At 41.5% G+C, this 24,407-nt stretch overlaps 1 protein-coding gene and 1 long non-coding RNA gene across 2 annotated transcripts; both read left to right on the top strand.

Moving 5' to 3' along the window:
• Positions 1-216: 216 nt before the first annotated feature.
• LOC123488300 lies at positions 217-6,667 on the top strand. Its single transcript, XR_006660007.1, has 4 exons — positions 217-318; positions 6,317-6,367; positions 6,447-6,510; positions 6,642-6,667. It is a non-coding gene; the product is annotated as an uncharacterized LOC123488300 (long non-coding RNA).
• Positions 6,668-6,670: 3 nt separating this feature from the next.
• Positions 6,671-8,428, top strand: LOC123488299 (angiomotin-like). Its single transcript, XM_045219201.1, has 3 exons — positions 6,671-7,421; positions 7,560-7,735; positions 8,138-8,428. Exons 1-2 carry the CDS (start codon positions 6,712-6,714, stop codon positions 7,702-7,704), a joined length of 855 nt encoding a protein of 284 aa, XP_045075136.1. The 5' UTR covers positions 6,671-6,711; the 3' UTR covers positions 7,705-7,735; positions 8,138-8,428.
• The last annotated feature ends 15,979 nt before the right edge of the window (positions 8,429-24,407 follow it).

The raw sequence follows: 24,407 nt of genomic DNA, 5'->3' as shown, positions 1-24,407 counted from the left end.
TCTCTCTCTCTCTGTCTCGCTCTCTGTCTCTCTCTCTCTTTCTCTCTCTCTCTCTTTCTCTCTCTCTCTGTCTCTCTCTCTCTCTCTCTCTCTCTCTGTCTCTCTGTCTCTCTCTCTCTCTCTCTCTCTCTCTCTCTCTCTCTCTCTCTCTCTCTCTCTGTCTCTCTCTGTCTCTGTCTCTGTCCGTCTCTGTCTCTGTGTGTCTGTTCTCAGAGAGAGGAGGAGGAATGTCGTCAGAGGGAGGATGCAGACAGACTGAGGAAGGAGAGAGAGAAACATTTTCAGAAAGAAGAGGCTGAAAGACTGGAGAGGAAGAAGGTAACACACGATGTTACAGGGTTTCCACCGGAGATGGTGTTTCCGTTCTATTGTTCCGCTGCTAAATTGTTGTCACTGTGGCAAAAAAATTAATAAAATGATACTCCTACCAAGGTGCACTTTAAGATGCACTATGGTATCTACACTTTAAGATGCGCTATGGTATCTACACTTTAAGATGCACTACGGTATCTACACTTTAAGATGCGCTACGGTATCTACACTTTAAGATGTTAGAGCGCTACGGTATCTACACTTTAAGATGCACTACGGTATCTACACTTTAAGATGCGCTACGGTATCTACACTTTAAGATGCACTACGGTATCTACCCTTTAAGATGCACTACGGTATCTACACTTTAAGATGCGCTACGGTATCTACACTTTAAGATGCACTACGGTATCTACACTTTAAGATGCACTATGGTATCTACACTTTAAAGATGCACTACGGTATCTACACTTTAAGATGCACTACGGTATCTACACTTTAAGATGCGCTATGGTATCTACACTTTAAGATGCGCTATGGTATCTACACTTTAAGATGCACTACGGTATCTACACTTTAAGATGTTAGAGCGCTACGGTATCTACACTTTAAGATGCACTACGGTATCTACACTTTAAGATGCGCTATGGTATCTACACTTTAAGATGCACTACGGTATCTACACTTTAAGATGCACTATGGTATCTACACTTTAAGATGCGCTACGGTATCTACACTTTAAGATGCACTACGGTATCTACACTTTAAGATGCACTACGGTATCTACACTTTAAGATGCACTACGGTATCTACACTTTAAGATGCGCTACGGTATCTACACTTTAAGATGCACTACGGTATCTACACTTTAAGATGCACTACGGTATCTACACTTTAAGATGCGCTACGGTATCTACACTTTAAGATGCACTACGGTATCTACACTTTAAGATGCGCTATGGTATCTACACTTTAAGATGCACTACGGTATCTACACTTTAAGATGCGCTACGGTATCTACACTTTAAGATGCGCTACGGTATCTACACTTTAAGATGCGCTTCATGGTATCTACACTTTAAGATGCACTACGGTATCTACACTTTAAGATGCGCTACGGTATCTACACTTTAAGATGCGCTACGGTATCTACACTTTAAGATGCACTCACGGTATCTACACTTTGAGATGCACTACGGTATCTACACTTTAAGATGCTGCTATGGTATCTTACACTTTAAGATGCGCTACGGTATCTACACTTTAAGATGCGCTCTACGGTATCTACACTTTAAGATGTTAGAGCGCTACGGTATCTACACTTTAAGATGCACTACGGTATCTACACTTTAAGATGCACTACGGTATCTACACTTTAAGATGCGCTACGATATCTACACTTTAAGATGCACTACGGTATCTACACTTTAAGATGCACTACGGTATCTACACTTTAAGATGCGCTATGGTATCTACACTTTAAGATGCACTACGGTATCTACACTTTAAGATGCACTATGGTATCTACACTTTAAGATGCACTACGGTATCACACTTTAAGATGCACTACGGTATCTACACTTTAAGATGCACTACGGTATCTACACTTTAAGATGCACTACGGTATCTACACTTTAAGATGCGCTATGGTATCTACACTTTAAGATGCACTACGGTATCTACACTTTAAGATGCACTACGGTATCTACACTTTAAGATGTTAGAGCGCTACGGTATCTACACTTTAAGATGCACTACGGTATCTACACTTTAAGATGCACTACGGTATCTACACTTTAAGATGCGCTACGGTATCTACACTTTAAGATGTTAGAGCGCTACGGTATCTACACTTTAAGATGCACTACGGTATCTACACTTTAAGATGCACTACGGTATCTACACTTTAAGATGCACTACGGTATCTACACTTTAAGATGCACTCACGGTATCTACACTTTAAGATGCACTCACGGTATCTACACTTTAAGATGCACTACGGTATCTACACTTTAAGATGCACTACGGTATCTACACTTTAAGATGCGCTACGGTATCTACACTTTAAGATGTTAGAGCGCTACGGGTATCTACACTTTAAGATGCACTCACGGTATCTACACTTTAAGATGCACTACGGTATCTACACTTTAAGATGCACTACGGTATCTACACTTTAAGATGCACTACGGTATCTACACTTTAAGATGCACTACGGTATCTACACTTTAAGATGCGCTATGGTATCTACACTTTAAGATGCGCTACGGTATCTACACTTTAAGATGCACTACGGTATCTACACTTTAAGATGCGCTATGGTATCTACACTTTAAGATGCGCTATGGTATCTACACTTTAAGATGCACTACTTGGTATCTACACTTTAAGATGCGCTACGGTATCTACACTTTAAGATGCGCTACTGGGTATCTACACTTTAAGATGCACTACGGTATCTACACTTTAAGATGCACTACGGTATCTACACTTTAAGATGCGCTATGGTATCTACACTTTAAGATGCGCTACGGTATCTACACTTTAAGATGCGCTACGGTATCTAAACTTTAAGATGTTAGAGCGCTACGGTATCTACACTTTAAGATGCGCTATGGTATCTACACTTTAAGATGCGCTACGGTATCTACACTTTAAGATGCACTACGGTATCTACACTTTAAGATGCGCTATGGTATCTACACTTTAAGATGCACTACGGTATCTACACTTTAAGATGCACTACGGTATCTACACTTTAAGATGCACTACGGTATCTACACTTTAAGATGTTAGAGCGCTACGGTATCTACACTTTAAGATGCACTACGGTATCTACACTTTAAGATGCGCTATGGTATCTACACTTTAAGATGCGCTACGATATCTACACTTTAAGATGCACTACGGTATCTACACTTTAAGATGCACTACGGTATCTACACTTTAAGATGCGCTATGGTATCTACACTTTAAGATGCGCTATGGTATCTACACTTTAAGATGCACTACGGTATCTACACTTTAAGATGCACTACGGTATCTACACTTTAAGATGCGCTATGGTATCTCCACTTTAAGATGCACTACGGTATCTACACTTTAAGATGCACTACGGTATCTACACTTTAAGATGTTAGAGCGCTACGGTATCTACACTTTAAGATGCACTACGGTATCTACACTTTAAGATGCACTACGGTATCTACACTTTAAGATGCGCTATGGTATCTACACTTTAAGATGCACTACGGTATCTACACTTTAAGATGCACTCACGGTATCTACACTTTAAGATGTTAGAGCGCTACGGTATCTACACTTTAAGATGCACTACGGTATCTACACTTTAAGATGCACTACGGTATCTACACTTTAAGATGCGCCACGTTATCTACACTTTAAGATGCACTACGGTATCTACACTTTAAGATGCTACAGTTAGAGAACTACGGTATCTATATGTACTCTCTTTGTGTTCCTGTGTGAGTCGTCTGGTTGCCAGTGGAGAAGGATAGACATCACGGTAGCCTATACAATTTGATAGACAACAACAACACTAAATACATAGCCAATTCGAAACAGCTTGTAGCTTGGCTAGTTAACTACTTAGCTATCTTTTATTAGCATGGATTAATGTCATTGTCCTAAAAAACCTTCCAGCGGCAGTCGCGAATATCCACGAATGGCCGACACTCACTCATGAACGGGTGCGTTTTTAAACCATGGTGTTTACTCTGCTTGTAAAACACTTTTTTGATCTATCAATATTGGGATTTAAGAAATAAATCTGGCACCATTGGAAAGCTGTCTTTCTGATAACCATAGAAATATTCTTATAGTAGCATAATTTAGCAAATACCTCCCATGCAGCCAAAATATCTCCCCTGCCCTGACAACTGAATATTTTAGCCTACATTACAGTATCATAGATGGACATGGCGTAGCTGCCTCGGAGTAGAGCCATAGATGGACATGGCGTAGCTGCCTCGAAGGATAGCCATGTGATTCCTTATTCACTGATTGAGGACATGTGTTTATGCCATGTTTTGGGTTGCAGGGCCATGAAATAGGCGATAGCATCTAATATCTCCCTCCAGGAGCGATACTGGGTGTTCACAGCAGATTCTACACATCACATTCTACACATCAGATTCTACACATCAGATTCTACACATCAGATTCTACACAATCAGATTCTACACATCAGATTCTACACATCAGATTTCTACACATCAGATTTCTACACATCAGATTCTACACATCAGATTTCTACACAGCAGATTCTACACATCAGATTCTACACATCAGATTCTACACAGCAGATTCTACACAGCAGATTCTACACATCAGATTCTACACATCAGATTTCTACACATCAGATTCTACACAGCAGATTCTACACATCAGATTCTACACATCAGATTCTACACATCAGATTCTACACATCAGATTCTACACATCAGATTCTACACATCAGATTTCTACACATCAGATTCTACACATCATATTCTACACATCAGATTCCTACACATCAGATTTCTACACATCAAATTCTACACATCAGATTCTACACATCAGATTCTACACATCAGATTCTACACATCAGATTCTACACATCAGATTCTACACATCAGATTCTACACATCAGATTCTACACATCAGATTCTACACATCAGATTCTACACATCAGATTCTACACATCAGATTTCTACACATCAGATTCTACACATCAGATTCTACACATCAGATTCTACACATCAGATTACTACACATCAGATTCTACACATCAGATTCTACACATCAGATTCTACACATCAGATTCTACACATCAGATTCTACACATCAGATTCTACACATCAGATTCTACACATCAGATTCTACACATCAGATTCTACACATCAGATTTCTACACATCAGATTCTACACATCAGATTCTACACATCAGATTTCTACACATCAGATTTCTACACATCAGATTTCTACACATCAGATTCTACACATCAGATTCTACACATCAGATTCTACACATCAGATTCTACACATCAGATTTCTACACATCAGATTCTACACATCAGATTCTACACATCAGATTCTACACATCAGATTACTACACATCAGATTCTACACATCAGATTCTACACATCAGATTCTACACATCAGATTCTACACATCAGATTCTACACATCAGATTCTACACATCAGATTCTACACATCAGATTCTACACATCAGATTCTACACATCAGATTCTACACATCAGATTCTACACATCAGATTTCTACACATCAGATTCTACACATCAGATTTCTACACATCAGATTTCTACACATCAGATTCTACACATCAGATTCTACACATCAGATTCTACACATCAGATTCTACACATCAGTCTCAACAGGACCTGGAGCTGACTCGGCTGTGTTTGAGCAGGGCTGACTCAAAAGCCTGCACCCAGTAGCCTAGCTCTCCAGATGGAGAATTAACCACATGTTTTATACAGTAACAGTGCTGTATATTCCCCCCCCGTGGTATCGTTATGGTATTGAGTATCATTATACTAAGCTGGTATTGGTATCAAGTCTAAATTCTGATATTGTGACAATAGTTAGAATGTGTGATCTAGCAGATGATTAGGCCATTGGGGTGGTCAACCCCCATGCTTCAGCCATCTATAGCCCTAGCCGCTATGCTACACCAGGCTACAGGAGAAGGCTCAATGCTAAAGTAGCATACCTGCCTGATAATATGAGCCATGTAGGCTGTGAACTATAGCCTTTGGTGAAAGAGGCTGACCTAAAAATACTACTTTTTGCCAACATGTTATTGGGCTCATTTCTGGAGGGGAACATTAGCAGGGTGTGTGGCATGCACAGACCTAAACATTTAAAAAGGTCTTAAGTCTTAAATGTATCTTGGTGAAGCCTGCAGATGATAACCTGTGTTAACACATATTCCATGTGTTTAAGATTCATTGTTATGTGTTGGGTGTAATTTCTCTCCCAGCGTCTGGAGGAGATTATGAAGAGGACACGTCGCTCAGGCCCAGCGGAGAAGGTAGGAACCACTAATTCTAAATAATGGACATGTGCTTTACAAGGAGTAAAATGATCTCACTCTCTCTCGCTCTCTCTAGAAAACCACTCCTCACAAGAACGTAGACGAATCCGGTAACTCCCTACCGATCTGTCCTCTCAGTGGTCAGTTCTGTGACTAGTATATGTTCAGTCCCATATTCACTGTTCTTCTTATAATGAGTATCTCTGTGTGTTTGTGATTGGTTGTCGTTCTTGGTGTTTGTTTGTGATTGGTTATGTGTGTTTTTCTCCAGCGTCGAGCTGTGATTCTCCAGGCCCCCTTAGTGAGCATGTCAGGGGCCGAGCACAGCGACAGCAACGGCCATGGAGCCCCCAGCCTCAACACTGACCCCAGCCTCAACACTGACCCCAGCCTCATCACTGACCCCAGCCTCATCACTGACCCCAGCCTCAACACTGACCCCAGCCTCAACACTGACCCCAGCCTCATCACTGACCCCAGCCTCAACACTGACCCCAGCCTCATCACTGACCCCAGCCTCATCACTGACCCCAGCCTCATCACTGACCCCAGCCTCAACACTGACCCCAGCCTCATCACTGACCCCAGCCTCAACACTGACCCCAGCCTCATCACTGACCCCAGCCTCATCACTGACCCCAGCCTCATCACTGACCCCAGCCTCAACACTGACCCCAGCCTCAACACTGACCCCAGCCTCATCACTGACCCCAGCCTCATCACTGACCCCAGCCTCATCACTGACCCCAGCCTCAACACTGACCCCAGCCTCATCACTGACCCCCAGCCTCAACACTGACCCCAGCCTCATCACTGACCCCAGCCTCATCACTGACCCCAGCCTCAACACTGACCCCAGCCTCAACACTGACCCCAGCCTCAACACTGACCCCAGCCTCAACACTGACCCCATCCTCAACACTGACCCCAGCCTCAACACTGACCCCAGCCCTAACACTGACCCCAGCCCTAACACTGACCCCAGCCCTAACACTGACCCCAGCCCTAACACTGACCCCAGCACAGCACTGCTTCCACCTGCTGACGAGAGGTAGGACTACAGGGAGAGGGAGGGAAATATTACTACTAATAATACACTGCAACGAGAAGATTTGATAAAGGACATTCATCTCTCTCTCGCTCTCTCTCTGTCTCTGTCTGTCTGTCTCACACACTCTCTCTCTGTCAGGGAGAACGGGTTGTTTGAGGAAGTGATAGTTCTCCCTGCTGACTCCAGACCTCCTCCTGGTGAAGGAGAGAAGGGGGAGGAGGAGCAGCGTGTACCTGTCATTGCGTTCCAGGAGAACGGGATCGTAAAACCGCTGAGTGAATGAGTAGACGACCCTCCAACACAACACACAGCAGGTATATAGACATCATCTTCCTCAGTCTTCAGCGTGTCTATAGACATCATCTTCCTCAGTCTTCAGCGTGTCTGTAGACATCATCTTCCTCAGTCTTCAGCGTGTCTGTAGACATCATCTTCCTCAGTCTTCAGCGTGTCTGTAGACATCATCTTCCTCAGTCTTCAGCGTGTCTGTAGACACCATCTTCCTCAGTCTTCAGCGTGTCTGTAGACATCATCTTCCTCAGTCTTCAGCGTGTCTAGACATCATCTTCCTCAGTCTTCAGCGTGTCTATCATATTCACATTGCAATGAACCATTTTACCCTTCACTAATTCCATCTACACTTTGTATTGTAATTAGATTTTTAAACAGCCTCAATAATGTTTAATACTGACGGGCTTCTCCTCCTTGGTTTACAGATGTTGTCTGGAAAACAGAAGGAGATGGAGGGGAGAGAGATGGAGGTGTAGAAGGAGAAGAGAAGGAGCCATGGACAGGCCTCCTGGTGTCCTGGTTTCTCCCTGTGTTACCACGGTAACAGTGTTACTCTTCCTGTATTCTTCCAGAACCTCCTTCCAACGCTGCCCCCCTCCTCCTCCTCCAAAGATGTCTCACAGCATCTTCTGGCCTGGAAAGAATCTGTTTCCCAACTCAATGCTGTTCTCCACCTCCTATTGAGTATCACCTAAATGCATGTGTTCTGACTGTGCCCAGGGTGGGCCCTGACACTGTGTGACTGTCATGGGGTAGGTGGGGTTGGATGTTGAGGAGGTAAAACCCGAGAGGTTTCCATGTGGCTGGAAGGTGTCTGGCCTTTGGTGTGTCATTGACAACAACAACAAAAAATAATGTTTCCTTTCAGTAAACCAGGAATAGTGTGTACACGACTGATTCATGTTTAGTTTGATACTTATTGCTGTAAATATATAATGGGATTTGTCCCTCTTTTGCGTTTCTTCTGTAGAGTTTAAACACATCTCCCTTTTTTTCTGTTTTTGTTGTTGTTTCTATGACGATGAGATTGAATGATTTAACTGATTTGACCTCCGAACTCAAAAGTCCTACCATGTCACATCGTGCCATTTGATTTAATTGTCTCCTCTCTCAAAGCTGCACGTTGTTGACATCCCCTTCAGCCAATCAGCAGGATTTGAAGACCCCCCTCCCTGTAGCGAGACATCTTCTACTCTTCTGGATATGACTGGACCATCGTGAAGGAAGTGGATGGATAGCCAACAGATGTATTGAATATTGTAACTATCATTGACCCCTGAAATTTCGATGAATTCTAAAATAACCTTATCTGATAGATTTGATGGTCTTATGATCAATATCAAGGGTTTTATTAAATGAAGTTGATGCTGCTGCTACTAATGACGTTCCTTTGCCTTATCAGATCACAGAGAAAGGGGCGGTTCAGAGACTCTCAGATAGTCTACACCATAGAGATACATTCAAAGATGTTCCATTGAATTCTATGGTTTAACACACAGTAAACTAACCACAAGCAGAAGAGACATGCAATTCCCAACATGTCAAAGTGTTTGAGGGGATTCGTTTGAGCGAGGCCAGGCATAGAATCACTCATCTTGATCACATAATAGTTAAAAATATCTTGAATATATATATAGATAGTTTTTTGATATGCAAGGAGATTTATAAATCAGTAATGCTGTGAAGTCTGACTGCAATGTAGTTGATCTCAAAGACAGTAAACACAGTCTACACACAGTAAACTCATTCTCATATGCTGCTGTTATTCAGCGCTCGGTTCTCTTAGCTTAGCACTAATGGTTCCATGTTCTGTTAGAACCCTCTGAACTGTCAGCTTAGCACTAATGGTTCCATGTTCTGTTAGAACCCTCTGAACTGTCAGCTTAGCACTAATGGTTCCATGTTCTGTTAGAACCCTCTGAACTGTCAGCTTAGCACTAATGGTTCCATGTTCTGTTAGAACCTCTGAACTGTCAGCTTAGCACTAATGGTTCCATGTTCTGTTAGAACCCTCTGAACTGTCAGCTTAGCACTAATGGTTCCATGTTCTGTTAGAACCCTCTGAACTGTCAGCTTAGCACTAATGGTTCCATGTTCTGTTAGAACCCCTCTGAACTGTCAGCTTAGCACTAATGGTTCCATGTTCTGTTAGAACCCTCTGAACTGTCAGCTTAGCACTAATGGTTCCATGTTCTGTTAGAACCCCTCTGAACTGTCAACGTAGCACTAATGGTTCCATGTTCTGTTAGAACCCTCTGAACTGTCAGCTTAGCACTAATGGTTCCATGTTCTGTTAGAACCCTCTGAACTGTCAGCTTAGCACTAATGGTTCCATGTTCTGTTAGAACCCTCTGAACTGTCAGCTTAGCACTAATGGTTCCATGTTCTGTTAGAACCCTCTGAACTGTCAACGTAGCACTAATGGTTCCATGTTCTGTTAGAACTGTCACACAAACATAAAACATAGATATGGAATGATCTTAGAATGTCTGTGACTGGATGTTCCATGGCCGGCCTGCTGTCCTAACCTTTGCAATAGGTGGGGCGGTCCTCACATGGTTGGGACCTTATTGCCCTATCCGTTATGATCTTTAAAAGCACATAGGCATTACTACCGTTGTATCCCAAATGGTACCCTACCCCTACATAGTGTACATTTGGGATGTAGTCTACGTCTCTTTGAAATGAAGGTTTGAAAGGGGTAACTACATGAAGAACATATAAATACATAGATATTATACTATATATTATGTATATATTTTACTAAGACATAAACAGTCCTTTACTGAGAAGGAGGGGGCTGAAAACAGAGTGTGTTCTATACCAGGACTCCTATTGGTTCTGAACCATAGGGTTGGTTCTATACCAGGACTCCTATTGGTTCTGAACCATAGGGTTGGTTCTATACCAGTACTCCTATTGGTTCTGAACCATAGGGTTGGTTCTATACCAGGACTCCTATTGGTTCTGAACCATAGGGTTGGTTCTATAATATAACTCTAAAGGTTCTGAAACTCTAGGGTGGGTCCTGTAAGAGAACTCGTGGTTCTAGGGTTCTTCTGACTCCGTTCCGTGCTCTCGCTCCTGTCTGGCTCCATAGTAACGGCTTGTCAGAGCCTCTGTTCCGTCTGTATAGCATGTCAATAAAACAGATTTTGTCTGGAAGATGAGTTTCTGAGTATTTTTCAGATGTTATTACACGTCTGACCAGCAGAGAGCTGACTATTCCACAGCCCTGTCAAACACCCATCTACTGGTGCAGTCTGGGGGTGGATGAAATGAATGGATGCATTTGCTTTGCTGTGAGTGGGAGAGAGTGTGGCGTACGTCTGTGTGTGTGTGTGGAGGGTTACATAGAGCCTGGGTGGTTAGAAGCAGCACAGACCTCTTGATTTGGGCCGGAAGCTCCTCAGTTAGTTAGTGTGATCATCTTTATAGAAGTTATGGTATTAATGATGGATAAGGTCATCCTCTGACACAGTCTGGGAGAGGATAGTGACTGGAGCGAGACAATACATTTGACATTTTAGTCATTTAGCAGACGCTCTTATCCAGAGCGACTTACAGTTTAGTGAGCGCATACATTTTTCATACTGGCCCCCCCCCCCGTGGGAAACGAACCCACAACCCTGGCGTTGCAAGCGCCGTGCTCTACCAACTGAGCTACACGGGAGGAGGGCCAAGTTAGACCTACAGGCAGACAGGGATGTCCCAAATGGCACTAGTGGTCTAAAGTAGTGCACTATATAGGGAATAGGGTGCCAGTTGAGACAGAAAGGCCCAAATGAGACTTTTTAGATGATTAACTTGTGAAACAACATGCTGCTGCTGTGAGATACCAGGGCCTGGTGGGATACAACACCGGAAGTTAATTTCATCTTTTCCCTTAATGTTTCCTTAACTTTAGTCAGTTGTGCAAAACATTGTTAATTTCCCCCTTGACAACGTAGGCTAAAACGTGTGAATTTGTTTTAAATAATTTGAAGTATCTACAGGCATTATGAAGGGTTTATGAAGGCTTCATTAAGCTTTTCAAACTTGTTTGTTTACAATGCAGGTTTTCTTTCCATTCCAGCACTAAATTGAATCAACATAATGAATGGTCTATACATCATTGGTAGGCTATCAGCGCATCTACAGTGAGGAGAAAAAAGTATTTGATCCCCCTGCTGATTTTGTACGTTTGCCCACTGACAAAGACATGATCAGTCTATATTTTTAATGGTAGGTTTATTTGAACAGTGAGAGACAGAATAACAACAAATAAATCCAGAAAAACGCATGTCAAAAATGTTATACATTTATTTGCATTTTAATGAGGGGAAATAAGTATTTGACCCTCTCAATCAGAAAGATTTCTGGCTCCCAGGTGTCTTATACAGGTAACGAGCTGAGATTAGGAGCACACTCTTAAAGGGAGTGCTCCTAATCTCAGCTTGTTACCTGTATAAAAGACACCTGTCCAGAAGCAATCAATCAATCAGATTCCAAACTCTCCACCATGGCAAAGACCAAAGAGCTCTCCAAGGATGTCAGGGACAAGATTGTAGACCTACACAAGGCTGGAATGGGCTACAAGACCATCGCCAAGCAGTTTGGTGAGAAGGTGACAACAGTTGGTGCGATTATTCGCAAATGGAAGAAGCACAAAATAACTGTCAATCTCCCTCGGCCTGGGGCTCCATGCAAGATCTCACCTCGTGGAGTTGCAATGATCATGAGAACGGTGAGGAATCAGCCCAGAACTACACGGGAGGATCTTGTCAATGATCTCAAGGCAGCTGGGACCATAGTCACCAAGAAAACAATTGGTAACACACTACGCCGTGAAGGACTGAAATCCTGCAGCGCCCGCAAAGGTCCCCCTGCTTAAGAAAGCACATATACAGGCCCGTCTGAAGTTTGCCAATGAACATCTGAATGATTCAGAGGAGAACTGGGTGAAAGTGTTGTGGTCAGATGAGACCAAAATCGAGCTCTTTGGCATCAACTCAACTCGCTCGCCGTGTTTGGAGGAGGAGGAATGCTGCCTATGACCCCAAGAACACCATCCCCACCGTCAAACATTGAGGTGGAAACATTATGCTTTGGGGGTGTTTTTCTGCTAAGGGGACAGGACAACTTCACCGCATCAAAGGGACGATGGACGGGGCCATGTACCGTCAAATCTTGGGTGAGAACCTCCTTCCCTCAGCCAGGGCATTGAAAATGGGTCGTGGATGGGTATTCCAGCATGACAATGACCCAAAACACACGGCCAAGGCAACAAAGGAGTGGCTCAAAAAGAAGCACATTAAGGTCCTGGAGTGGCCTAGCCAGTCTCCAGAACTTAATCCCATAGAAAATCTGTGGAGGGAGCTGAAGGTTTGAGTTGCCAAACGTCAGCCTCGAAACCTTAATGACTTGGAGAAGATCTGCAAATAGGAGTGGGACAAAATCCCTCCTGAGATGTGTGCAAACCTGCTGGCCAACTACAAGAAACGTCTGACCTCTGTGATTGCCAACAAGGGTTTTGCCACCAAGTACTAAGTCATGTTTTGCAGAGGGGTCAAATACTTATTTCATAAAAATGCTAATCAATTTATAACATTTTTGACATTCGTTTTTCTGGATTTTTGTTGTTGTTATTCTGTCTCTCACTGTTCAAATAAACCTACCATTAAAATTATAGACTGATCATTTCTTTGTCAGTGGGCAAACGTACAAAATCAGCAGGGGATCAAATACTTTTTTCCCTCACTGTAATTTCACAGCGTGGAAAGGATTATTTTTAAGTGAAGGATTCCGTTTCATCCCAGAACTAAACACATTTAATTCAAAAAATGAATGCATCGTTGGTGTCACCCCATCTCATCTCACAGCATCTCATCTCACAGTGAGAAAAGGATTTGTTTAAAGCAGAGCTGCCGGAAAATGTTTGCCCCAATAATTTTCAATCTGGTATGGCATATAAAATGTAGATAGTAAGTATAAGCTGGAAGTAGAGGCCTAAGCATTGTTGTTCACTAGTTTACTCCAAGTAGGGAAAGGGTGGCGGGGTTGGAAAGTAATAAAGGGGACTATATGTATATATATATATATATATATATATATATTCATATATATATACAGTGGGGAGAACAAGTATTTGATACACTGCCGATTTTGCAGGTTTTCCTACTTACAAAGCATGTAGAGGTCTGTAATTCTTATCATAGGTACACTTCAACTGTGAGAGACGGAATCTAAAACAAAAATCCAGAAAATCACATTGTATGATTTTTAAGTAATTAATTTGCATTTTATTGCATGACATAAGTATTTGATACATCAGAAAAGCAGAACTTAATAGTTGGTACAGAAACCATTGTTTGCAATTACAGAGATCATACGTTTCCTGTAGGTCTTGACCAGGTTTGCACACACTGCAGCAGGGATTTTGGCCCACTCCTCCATACAGACCTTCTCCAGATCCTTCAGGTTTCGGGGCTGCCGCTGGGCAATACGGACTTTCAGCTCCATCCAAAGATTTTCTATTGGGTTCAGGTCTGGGGACTGGCTAGGCCACCCAGGACCTTGAGATGCTTCTACGGAGCCACCCCTTAGTTGCCCTGGCTGTGTGTTTCGGGTCGTTGTAATGCTGGAAGACCCAGCCACGACCCATCTTCAATGCTCTTACTGAGGGAAGGAGGTTGTTGGCCAAGATCTCGCGATACATGGCCCCATCCATCCTCCCCTCAATACGGTGCAGTTGTCCTGTCCCCTTTGCAGAAAAGCATCCCCAAAGAATGATGTTTCCACCTCCATGCTTCACGGTTGGGATGGTGTTCTTGGGGTTGTACTCATCCTTCTTCTTCCTCCAAACACGGCGCAGTGGAGTTTAGACCAAAAAGCTCTATTTTTGTCTCATCAGACCACATGACCTTCTCCCATTCCTCCTCTGGATCATCCAGATGGTCATTGGCAAACTTCAGACGGGCCTGGACATGCGCTGGCTTGAGCAGGGGAACCTTGCGTGCACTGCAGGATTTTATTCCATGACGGCGTAGTGTGTTACTAATGCTTTTCTTTGAGACTGTGGTCCCAGCTCTGTTCAGGTCATTGACCAGGTCCTGCCGTGTGGTTCTGGGCTGATCCTCACCTTCCTCATGATCATTGATGCCCCACGAGGTGAGATCTGCATGGAGCCCCCAGACCGAGGGGATTGACCGTCATCTTGAACTTCTTCCATTTTCTAATAATTGCGCCAACAGTTGTTGCCTTCTCACCAAGCTGCTTGCCTATTGTCATGTAGCCCATCCCAGCCTTGTGCAGGTCTACAATTTTATCCCTGATGTCCTTACACAGCTCTCTGGTCTTGGCCATTGTGGAGAGGTTGGAGTCTGTTTGATTGAGTGTGTGGACAGGTGTCTTTTATACAGGTAACGAGTTCAAACAGGTGCAGTTAATACAGGTAATGAGTGGAGAACAGGAGGGCTTCTTAAAGAAAAACTAACAGGTCTGTGAGAGCTGGAATTCTTACTGGTTGGTAGGTGATCAAATACTTATGTCATGCAATAAAATGCAAATTAATTACTTAAAAATCATACAATGTGATTTTCTGGATTTTTGTTTTACATTCCGTCTCTCACAGTTGAAGTGTACCTATGATAAAAATTACAGACCTCTACATGCTTTGTAAGTAGGAAAACCTGCAAAATCAGCAGTGTATCAAATACTTGTTCTCCCCACTGTATATATATATATATATATTCATATATATACACATATATATATTCATATATATATACACATACAGTGGGGGAAAAAAGTATTTAGTCAGCCACCAATTGTGCAAGTTCTTCCACTTAAAAAGATGAACGTCAACTATGACAGACAAAATGAGGAAAAAAAAATCCAGAGAATCACATTGTAGGATTTTTTTATGAATTTATTTGCAAATTATGGTGGAAAATAAGTATTTGGTCAATAACAAAAGTTTCTCAATACTTTGTTATATACCCTTTGTTGGCAATGACACAGGTCAAACGTTTTCTGTAAGTCTTCACAAGGTTTTCACACACTGTTGCTGGTATTTTGGCCCATTCCTCCATGCAGATCTCCTCTAGCGCAGTGATGTTTTGGGGCTGTCGCTGGGCAACACAGACTTTCAACTCCCTCCAAAGATTTTCTATGGGGTTGAGATCTGGAGACTGGCTAGGCCACTCCAGGACCTTGAAATGCTTCTTACGAAGCCACTCCTTTGTTGCCCGGGTGGTGTGTTTGGGATCATTGTCATGCTGAAAGACCCAGCCACGTTTCATCTTCAATGCCCTTGCTGATGGAAGGAGGTTTTCACTCAATCTCACGATACACGGCCCCATTCATTCTTTCCTTTACACGGATCAGTCGTCCTGGTCCCTTTGCAGAAAAACAGCCCCAAAGCATGATGTTTCCACCCCCATGCTTCACAGTAGGTATGGTGTTCTTTGGATGCAACTCAGCATTCTTTGTCCTCCAAACACGACGAGTTGAGTTTTTACCAAAAAGTTCTATTTTGGTTTCATCTGACCATATGACATTCTCCCAATCCTCCTCTGGATCATCCAAATGCACTCTAGCAAACTTCAGACGGCCTGGACATGTACTGGCTTAAGCAGGTGGACACGTCTGGCACTGCAGGATTTGAGTCCCTGGCGGCGTAGTGTGTTACTGATGGTAGGCTTTGTTACTTTGGTCCCAGCTCTCTGCAGGTCATTCACTAGGTCCCCCCCGTGTGGTTCTGGGATTTTTGCTCACCGTTCTTGTGATCATTTTGACCCCCACAGGGTGAGATCTGCGTGGAGCCCCCAGATCGAGGGAGATTATCAGTGTGTCTTGTATGTCTTCCATTTCCTAATAATTGCTCCCACAGTTGATTTCTTCAAACCAAGCTGCTTACCTATTACAGATTCAGTCTTCCCAGCCTGGTGCAGGTCTACAATTTTGTTTCTGGTGTCCTTTGACAGCTCTTTGGTCTTGGCCATAGTGGAGTTTGGAGTGTGACTGTTTTGAGGTTGTGGACAGGTGTCTTTTTATACTGATAACAAGTTCAAACAGGTGCCATTAATACAGGTAACGAGTGGAGGACAGAGGAGCCTCTTAAAGAAGAAGTTACAGGTCTGTGAGAGCCAGAAATCTTGCTTGTTTGTAGGTGACCAAATACTGATTTTCCACCATAATTTGCAAATAAATTCATAAAAAATCCTACAATGTGATTTTCTGGATTTTTTTCTTCTTCTCAATTTGTCTGTCATAGTTGACGTGTACTCTATGATGAAACTTACAGGCCTCTCTCATCTTTTTTTAAGTGGGAGAACTTGCACAATTGGTGGCTGACTAAATACTTTCTTTCCCAGTCATGTACAGTCGTGGTCAAAAGTTTTGAGAATGACACAAATATTAATTTTCACAAAGTCTGCTGCCTCAGTTTTTATGATGGCAATTTGCATATACTCCAGAATGTTATGAAGAGTGATCAGATGAATAGCAATTAATTGCAAAGTCCCTCTTTGCCATGAAAATGAACTTAATCCTAAAAAACATTTCCACTGCATTTCAGCCCTGCCACAAAAGGACCAGCGTACATCATGTCAGTGATTCTCTCGTTAACACAGGTGAGAGTGTTGACAAGGACAAGGCTGGAGATCACTCTGTCATGCTGATTGAGTTAGAATAACAGACTGGAAGCTTTAAAAGGAGGGTGGTGCTTGAAATCATTGTTCTTCCTCTGTTAACCATGGTTACCTGCAAGGAAACACATGCCGTCATCATTGCTTTGCACAAAAAGGGCTTCACAGGCAAGGATATTGCGGCTAGTTAGATTGCACCTAAATCAACCATTTATTGGATCATCAAGAACTTCAAGGAGAGAGGTTCAATTGTTGTGGTCTCTGTAGCTCAATTGGTAGAGCATGGCGCTTGTAACGCCAGGGTAGTGGGTTCGATCCCCGGGACCACCCATACGTAAAAATGTATGCACACATGACTGTAAGTCGCTTTGGATAAAAGCATCTGCTAAATGGCATATTATATTATTCTAAGGAGGCTTTAGGCTTCTCCTAAAGCTGCGGGATCGGGGCACCACCTGTGCAGAGCTTGCTCAGGAATGGCAGCAGGCAGGTGTGAGTGCATCTGCACGCACAGTGAGGTGAAGACTTTCGGAGGATGGCCTGGTGTCAAGAAGGGCAGCAAAGAAGCCACTTCTCTCCAGGAAAAACATCAGGGATAGACTTATATTCTGCAAAAGGATTGGACTGCTGAGGACTGGGGTAAAGTCATTTTCTCTGATGAATCCCCTTTCTGATTGTTTGGGGCATCCGGAAAAAAGCTTGTCCGGAGAAGATAAGGTGAGCGCTACCATCAGTCCTGTGTCATGCCAACAGTATAGCATCCTGAGACCATTCATGTGTGGGGTTGCTTCTCAGCCAAGGGAGTGGGCTCACTCACAATTTTGCCTAAGAACACAGCCATGAATAAAGAATGGTACCAACACATCCTCCAAGAGCAACTTCTCCCAACCATCCAAGAACAGTTTGGTGACGAACAATGTCATAAGGAAACTAAGTGGCTCGGGGAACAAATCATCGAACTTTTGGGTCCATGGCCAGGAAACTCCCCAGACCTTAATCCCATTGAGAACTTGTGGTCGATCCTCAAGAGGCAGGTGGACAAACAAAAACCCACAAATTCTGACAAACTCCAAGCATTGATTATGCAAGAATGGGCTGCCATCAGTCAGGATGTGGTTCAGAAGTTAATTGACAGCATGCCAGAGCGGATTGCAGAGGTCTTGAAAAAGAAGGGTCAACACTGCAAATATTGATTGACTCTTTGCATAAACTTAATGTAATTGTCAATAAAAGCCTTTGACACTTATGGAATGCTTGTAATTATACTTCAGTATACCATAGTAACATCTGACTAAAATATCTCATAACACTGAAGCAGCAAACTTTGTGAAGACCAATACTTGTCATTCTTTAAACTTTTGACCACGACTGTAAATCCATAGATTAGCGCCTAATGAATTCATTTCAATTAACTGATTTCCTTATATAAACTCTAACTCAGTAAAATTGTTGAAATTATTGCATGTTGCGTTGGTTTTTTGTTCAGTATACTAACATTAGCTTTAGTAACCTAGCTAGCTAGGTTGATGCAATCATGCAGACAGCAGCTAATATTAATAATTTAGACTCACTGAATAAATGTGTTTGACACAGGATAAAGAAGATGAAACGATCTGCTGGTGCTACCCAAGCCCACAGCCGAGATACTGATGTTCCTGAAAAGGTTAGTCGGCCAGTTTGTTAGTCCAGTAATGTTGGCATATCATTTTATTTCCATTGCTGGTGATTATTCACAAAAGTTTTGGTGATTTCTGGTATATTATCAAAATAAATAAATCACAGCACGTTTTTTGGACTAATTCAGCAGTTTTTACCTTGGGAAATTAATATTGAAAGTTACATTTATATTCCTAAAATTTAAGTTGAAAAGGAAGTAGAGAGAATGGTGCTGCAGTGAATAGCGACCGTTTACTCCTGACCAACTGTGCCATCGCTTTCCTATGACCTAAAAGAGCTTCTGGACTTCAGAATAGCTATCACTAACCTAGATTTGGACGAGAACTTCTACTTCAATGAGTCAGAGGCGATAGACATATTGATTATCCGACCAGGCCCACATCCCCGACACCTCGAAGAAGGAGGAGACTGTGATATAGAGGCTGACATGCCTGATGAGAGTGGATAAATCGCCTCTACCATCAATCACTGGAGAATAAACTGGATGAGCTCTGGACGAGACTATCCTATTAACGTGATCTGATGAACTGTAATGTAAATATAAATCTAGCTGGTTTTTCTATACATCAGCAGGACAAGAATGGTGGGTATGGTCAGAGGAGCTCAGAGGAGGTAGAGTGTGTCTCTTTGTTAACAACAACTGGTGCTCAATCTCTTAATATTATGGAAGTCTCAAGGTTCTGCTGAGTTAGAATAGCTCATGATAAGCTGTAGCCCTTACTATTACTATTATTACTATTATTATTATTACTATTATTATTACTATTATTACTATTACTATTACTATTATTATTAATATTACTATTACTATTATTACTATTATTACTATTATTATTATTACTATTATTATTACTGTTACTATTATTATTATTATTAATCTTTTATTATTACTATTATTATTATTAATATTGCTTGTATTATTACTATTATTATTAATATTACTTATTACTATTACTATTATTACTATTACTATTATTATTAATGTTACTATTACTATTATTATCACTGTTACTATTACTATTATTATTAATATTACTTGTATTATTACTATTATTATTAATATTACTATTATTATTTATATTACTATTATTATTAATGTTACTATTACTATTATTATTACTGTTACTATTACTATTATTATTAATATTACGTGTATTATTACTATTATTATTAATATTACTATTATTATTACTATTACTATTAATATTACTATTATTATTACTATTACTATTATTATTAATGTTACTATTACTATTATTATTACTGTTACTATTACTATTATTATTAATATTACTTGTGTTATTACTATTATTATTAATATTACTATTATTATTAATATTACTATTATTATTCTATTACTATTATTATTAATGTTACTCTTACTATTATTATTACTGTTACTATTATTATTATTATTACTGTTACTATTACTATTATTATGACTATTACTATTGTTATTACTATTAATATTACTATTATTACTATTATTATTATTACTATTACTATTATTATTATATTATTTATATTATTATTATTATTGATATAATTACTATTGCTATTATTATATTATTTATATTATTATTAATATTGATATAATTACTATTACTATTATTATTATTACAATTACTATTATTACTATTACAATTACTATTATTACTATTACTATTATTATTATATTATTTATATTATTATTATTACTATAATTACTATTACTATTATTATTATTATTATTATTATTATTACACTATTACTGAAGAAGGAGGAGAGGAGAGAGGAGGACAGAGGATCAACAGAGAGGAGTATATTATTAGCATAATTATATTAGCATTAGCATACTATTACTGAAGAACTGGGACATTGTCAGCTTCCAGGAATTGTGTACAGATCCTTGCGACATGGGGCCGTACATTATCATGCTGAAACATGAGGTGATGGCAGCGGATAAATGGCACGACAATGGGCCTCAGGATCAGTTCAGATACCAGAAAGGGTTTTAAATAATCTGAAATAATACCAACAGCCTCCGCCAAGTGGCTGGCTGGGGGGCTGGGGGGCGGGGGTAGACTGCAGCAATAAATATATGCATATTTTTGGCTTATGGACACTTTTATAACCAACAGCTCACATTTTGGGGACAGAGATTTACATTTACATTTTAGTCATTCAGCAGACGCTCTTATCCAGAGCGACTCTACAGACAATTAGGGTTAAGTGCCTTGCTCAAGGGGACACATCGACAGATTTTTCACCTAGTCGGCTCGGGGATTAGAACCAGTGACCTTTCGGTTACTGGCACAACGCTCTTACCCACTAAGCTCCCTGCCGCCCCAGATGCTAAGAGATGCCATAAGAGAAGATTGAAATAAATAGCCACCCCCCCCCTTGTTTTAGTCTATCACATCTGAAAATGTTGTAGCCCGTAATGGCAACGTCCCTTAACCATAATCAAATTATTCAGCGTAGGTCTCTGAGATAACCATAATGTCTGGGCAATGTGTAATAAAAGCTCATTTACAAAATAAACCCTGGACGCAATTGCTTGTGTGGTTGTGGTCAGTTGTTGTGTGGTTGTGGTCAGTGATTGTGGTCAGTAGTTTTGGTCAGTAGTTGTGTGGTTGTGTTCTCTAGTTGTAGTCAGTAGTTGTGGTCAGTTGTTGTGTGGTTGTGGTCAGTGATTGTGGTCAGTAGTTGTGGTCAGTAGTTGTGTGGTTGTGGTCTCTAGTTGTAGTCAGTAGTTGTGGTCAGTAGTTGTGTGGTTGTGGTCGGGAGTTGTGGTCAATAGTTGTGTTCAGTAGTTGAGTGAAATCACATCACATTTTATTTGTCACATGCACCGAATACAACAGGTGTAGACCTTACCGTGAAATGCTTATTTACAAGCCCTTAACCAACAAATGCAGTTTTATGAAAAGAGAGTTAAGAAAATATTGACTTAATAAACTAAAGTACAACATTTAATAAGAAGTAACACAATAAAATAACAATAATGACCGCCTAGTATAGAGGTCCTGGATGGCAGGAGCTTGGCCCCAGATGTACTGGGCCGCACGCACTACCCTCTGTAGCGCCTTGCGGTCGGAGGCTCGAGCAGTTGCCATACCAGGCGGTGATGCAACCGGTCATGATACTCTCACTGATGCAGCTGTAGAACTTTTTTGAGGATCTGAGGACCCATGCCAAATCTTTTTCAGTCTCCTGAGGGGGAGAAGGTGTTGTCATGCCCTCTCATGACTGTCTTGGTGTGTTTGGACCATGATAGTTCGCTGGTGATGTGGACACCAAGGAACATGGAACTCTCGACCCGCTCCACTACAGCCCCGGCGATGAGAATGGGGGCGTGCTCGGTCCTCCGCTCCCGTGTCCACGATCAGCTCCTTTGTCTTGTTCACATTGAGGGAGAGGTTGTTATCCTGGCACCACACGGCCAGGTCTCTGACCTCCTCCCTCCAGGGGCTGTCTCATCATCGTCGGTGATCAGGCCTACCACTGTTGTGTCGTCACAAACGTAATGATGGTGTTGAATCGTGGCTTGGCCACGCAATCGTGGGTGATCAGGGAGTACAGGAGGGGACTGAGCACGCACCCCTGATGGGCCCCAGTGCTGAGGATCAGCGTGGCAGATGTGTTGTTACCTACCCTACAACTGGGGGCGTCCCATCAGGAAGTCCAGGATCCAGTTGCAGAGGGAGGTGTTTAGTCCCAGGGTCCTTAGCTTAGTGATGAGCTTAGAGGGCACTATGGTGTTGAACGCTGAGCTGTAGTCAATGAACAGCATTCTCACAAGGTTAACTTTTGTCCAGGTGTGAAAGGGCAGTGTGGAGTGCGATTTGAGATTGCATCATCTGTGGATCTGTTGGGGCGATATGCTAACTGGAGTGGGTCTAGGGTTTCCGGGATGATGGTGTTGATGTTAGCCATGACCTGCCTTTCAAAGCACTTCATGGCTAAGGCGTGTGAATCTACGGCGGCAGTCATTTAGGCAGTTTACCTTCGCTTTGTTGGGCACAGTAGTTGTGGTCAGTAGTTGTGTGGTTGTGTTTCAGTGGTTGTGTTTCAGTAGTTGGGTAGTTGTGGCCAGTAGTTGTGTGGTTGTGGTCAGTAGTTGTGTGGTTGTGGTCAGTAGTTGTGTGGTTGTGGTCAGTAGTTGTGTGGTTGTGGTCAGTAGTTGTGTGGCTGTGGTCAGTAGTTGTGGTCAGTGTCTAAAACTACAGTGATCGGGTGAAATGTGAAGAGGGTGAACTTGAAGGCTAAAGCCAGTGTGAGAAACATGCTACAAACGTTTGTGCTTTGAAATGGAACAAATACTGCACTCTGACCCACAAAACGTATTTGCAAGATTCATGATAGTGTTGTTAGACAAAGCAAGGAAACTGAACTTCAAAACGTGATGTCGCTTTTATTGGAATGTACAGCTGTTGTTTCTAACTAATGTATCTGCTAGATTTTGAGGTGACTTACTGTATCTATAAAGAGAGGCAGTTGATGGGTTACTAAAAACAGCTCTGTCTAGTGAAGTATTTTTTGTCATAATGGTAGAAATTTAAAAAGTAATGTAATGATTAGAAAGTTTTAGGCTTTTTATTTGGGAAGAGAAATATAATGGTGCATCTAGTGATGACAGCTCTGTAAAAGTATTTTTGTGGTAGTTGAACTATGTAGATTAGGTTTGAATGTAGACCAACTGATAGCTAGCTGTAGGTCTATCTCATACATTAACTATTTAAGCTAATGGTGATCACTGAACAGGACATTTAAGCTGAAGGAAATGTGGTGTGCTTCCTAGCTTGTTTAAAGTATGTATGGTTGTGAAATAAGTAATAGTAGTGGTAGTGTCTGGTTATAGTTATAGTAGTGGTAGTGACTGGTTATAGTTATAGTAGTGATAGTGACTGGTTATAGTTATAGTAGTGGTAGTGACTGGTTATAGTTATAGTAGTGGTAGTGACTGGTTATAGTTATAGTAGTGGTAGTGTCTGGTTATAGTTATAGTAGTGGTAGTGACTGGTTATAGTTATAGTAGTGATAGTGACTGGTTATAGTTATAGTAGTGGTAGTGGACTGGTTATAGGTATAGTAATGGTAGTGACTGGTTATAGTAGTGGTAGTGACTGGTTATAGTATAGTAGTGGTAGTGACTGGCTATAGTTATAGTAGTGGTAGTGACTGGTTATAGTTATAGTAGTGGTAGTGACTGGTTATAGCTATAGTAGTGGATAGTGACTGGTTATAGTTATAGTAGTGGTAGTGACTGGTTATAGTTATAGTAGTGGTAGTGACTGGTTATAGTTATAGTAGTGGTAGTGACTGGTTATAGTTATAGTAGTGGTAGTGACTGGGTTATAGTTATAGTAGTGATAGTGACTGGTTATAGTTATAGTAGTGGTAGTGG

Source organism: Coregonus clupeaformis, unplaced genomic scaffold (genome assembly GCF_020615455.1).
Source record: "Coregonus clupeaformis isolate EN_2021a unplaced genomic scaffold, ASM2061545v1 scaf2136, whole genome shotgun sequence".
Taxonomy (NCBI): Eukaryota; Metazoa; Chordata; class Actinopteri; order Salmoniformes; family Salmonidae; genus Coregonus; species Coregonus clupeaformis.
This window is presented reverse-complemented; position numbering and strand designations above follow the sequence as displayed.

Bases quoted from the DNA above. Each gene is read 5' to 3' on its own strand.
- LOC123488299 (XM_045219201.1), top strand. From the start codon at position 6,712: ATGGAGCCCCCAGCCTCAACACTGACCCCAGCCTCAACACTGACCCCA. The intron at 7,422-7,559 runs GTAGGACTACAG...TCTCTCTGTCAG, and splicing joins CTTCCACCTGCTGACGAGAG to GGAGAACGGGTTGTTTGAGG.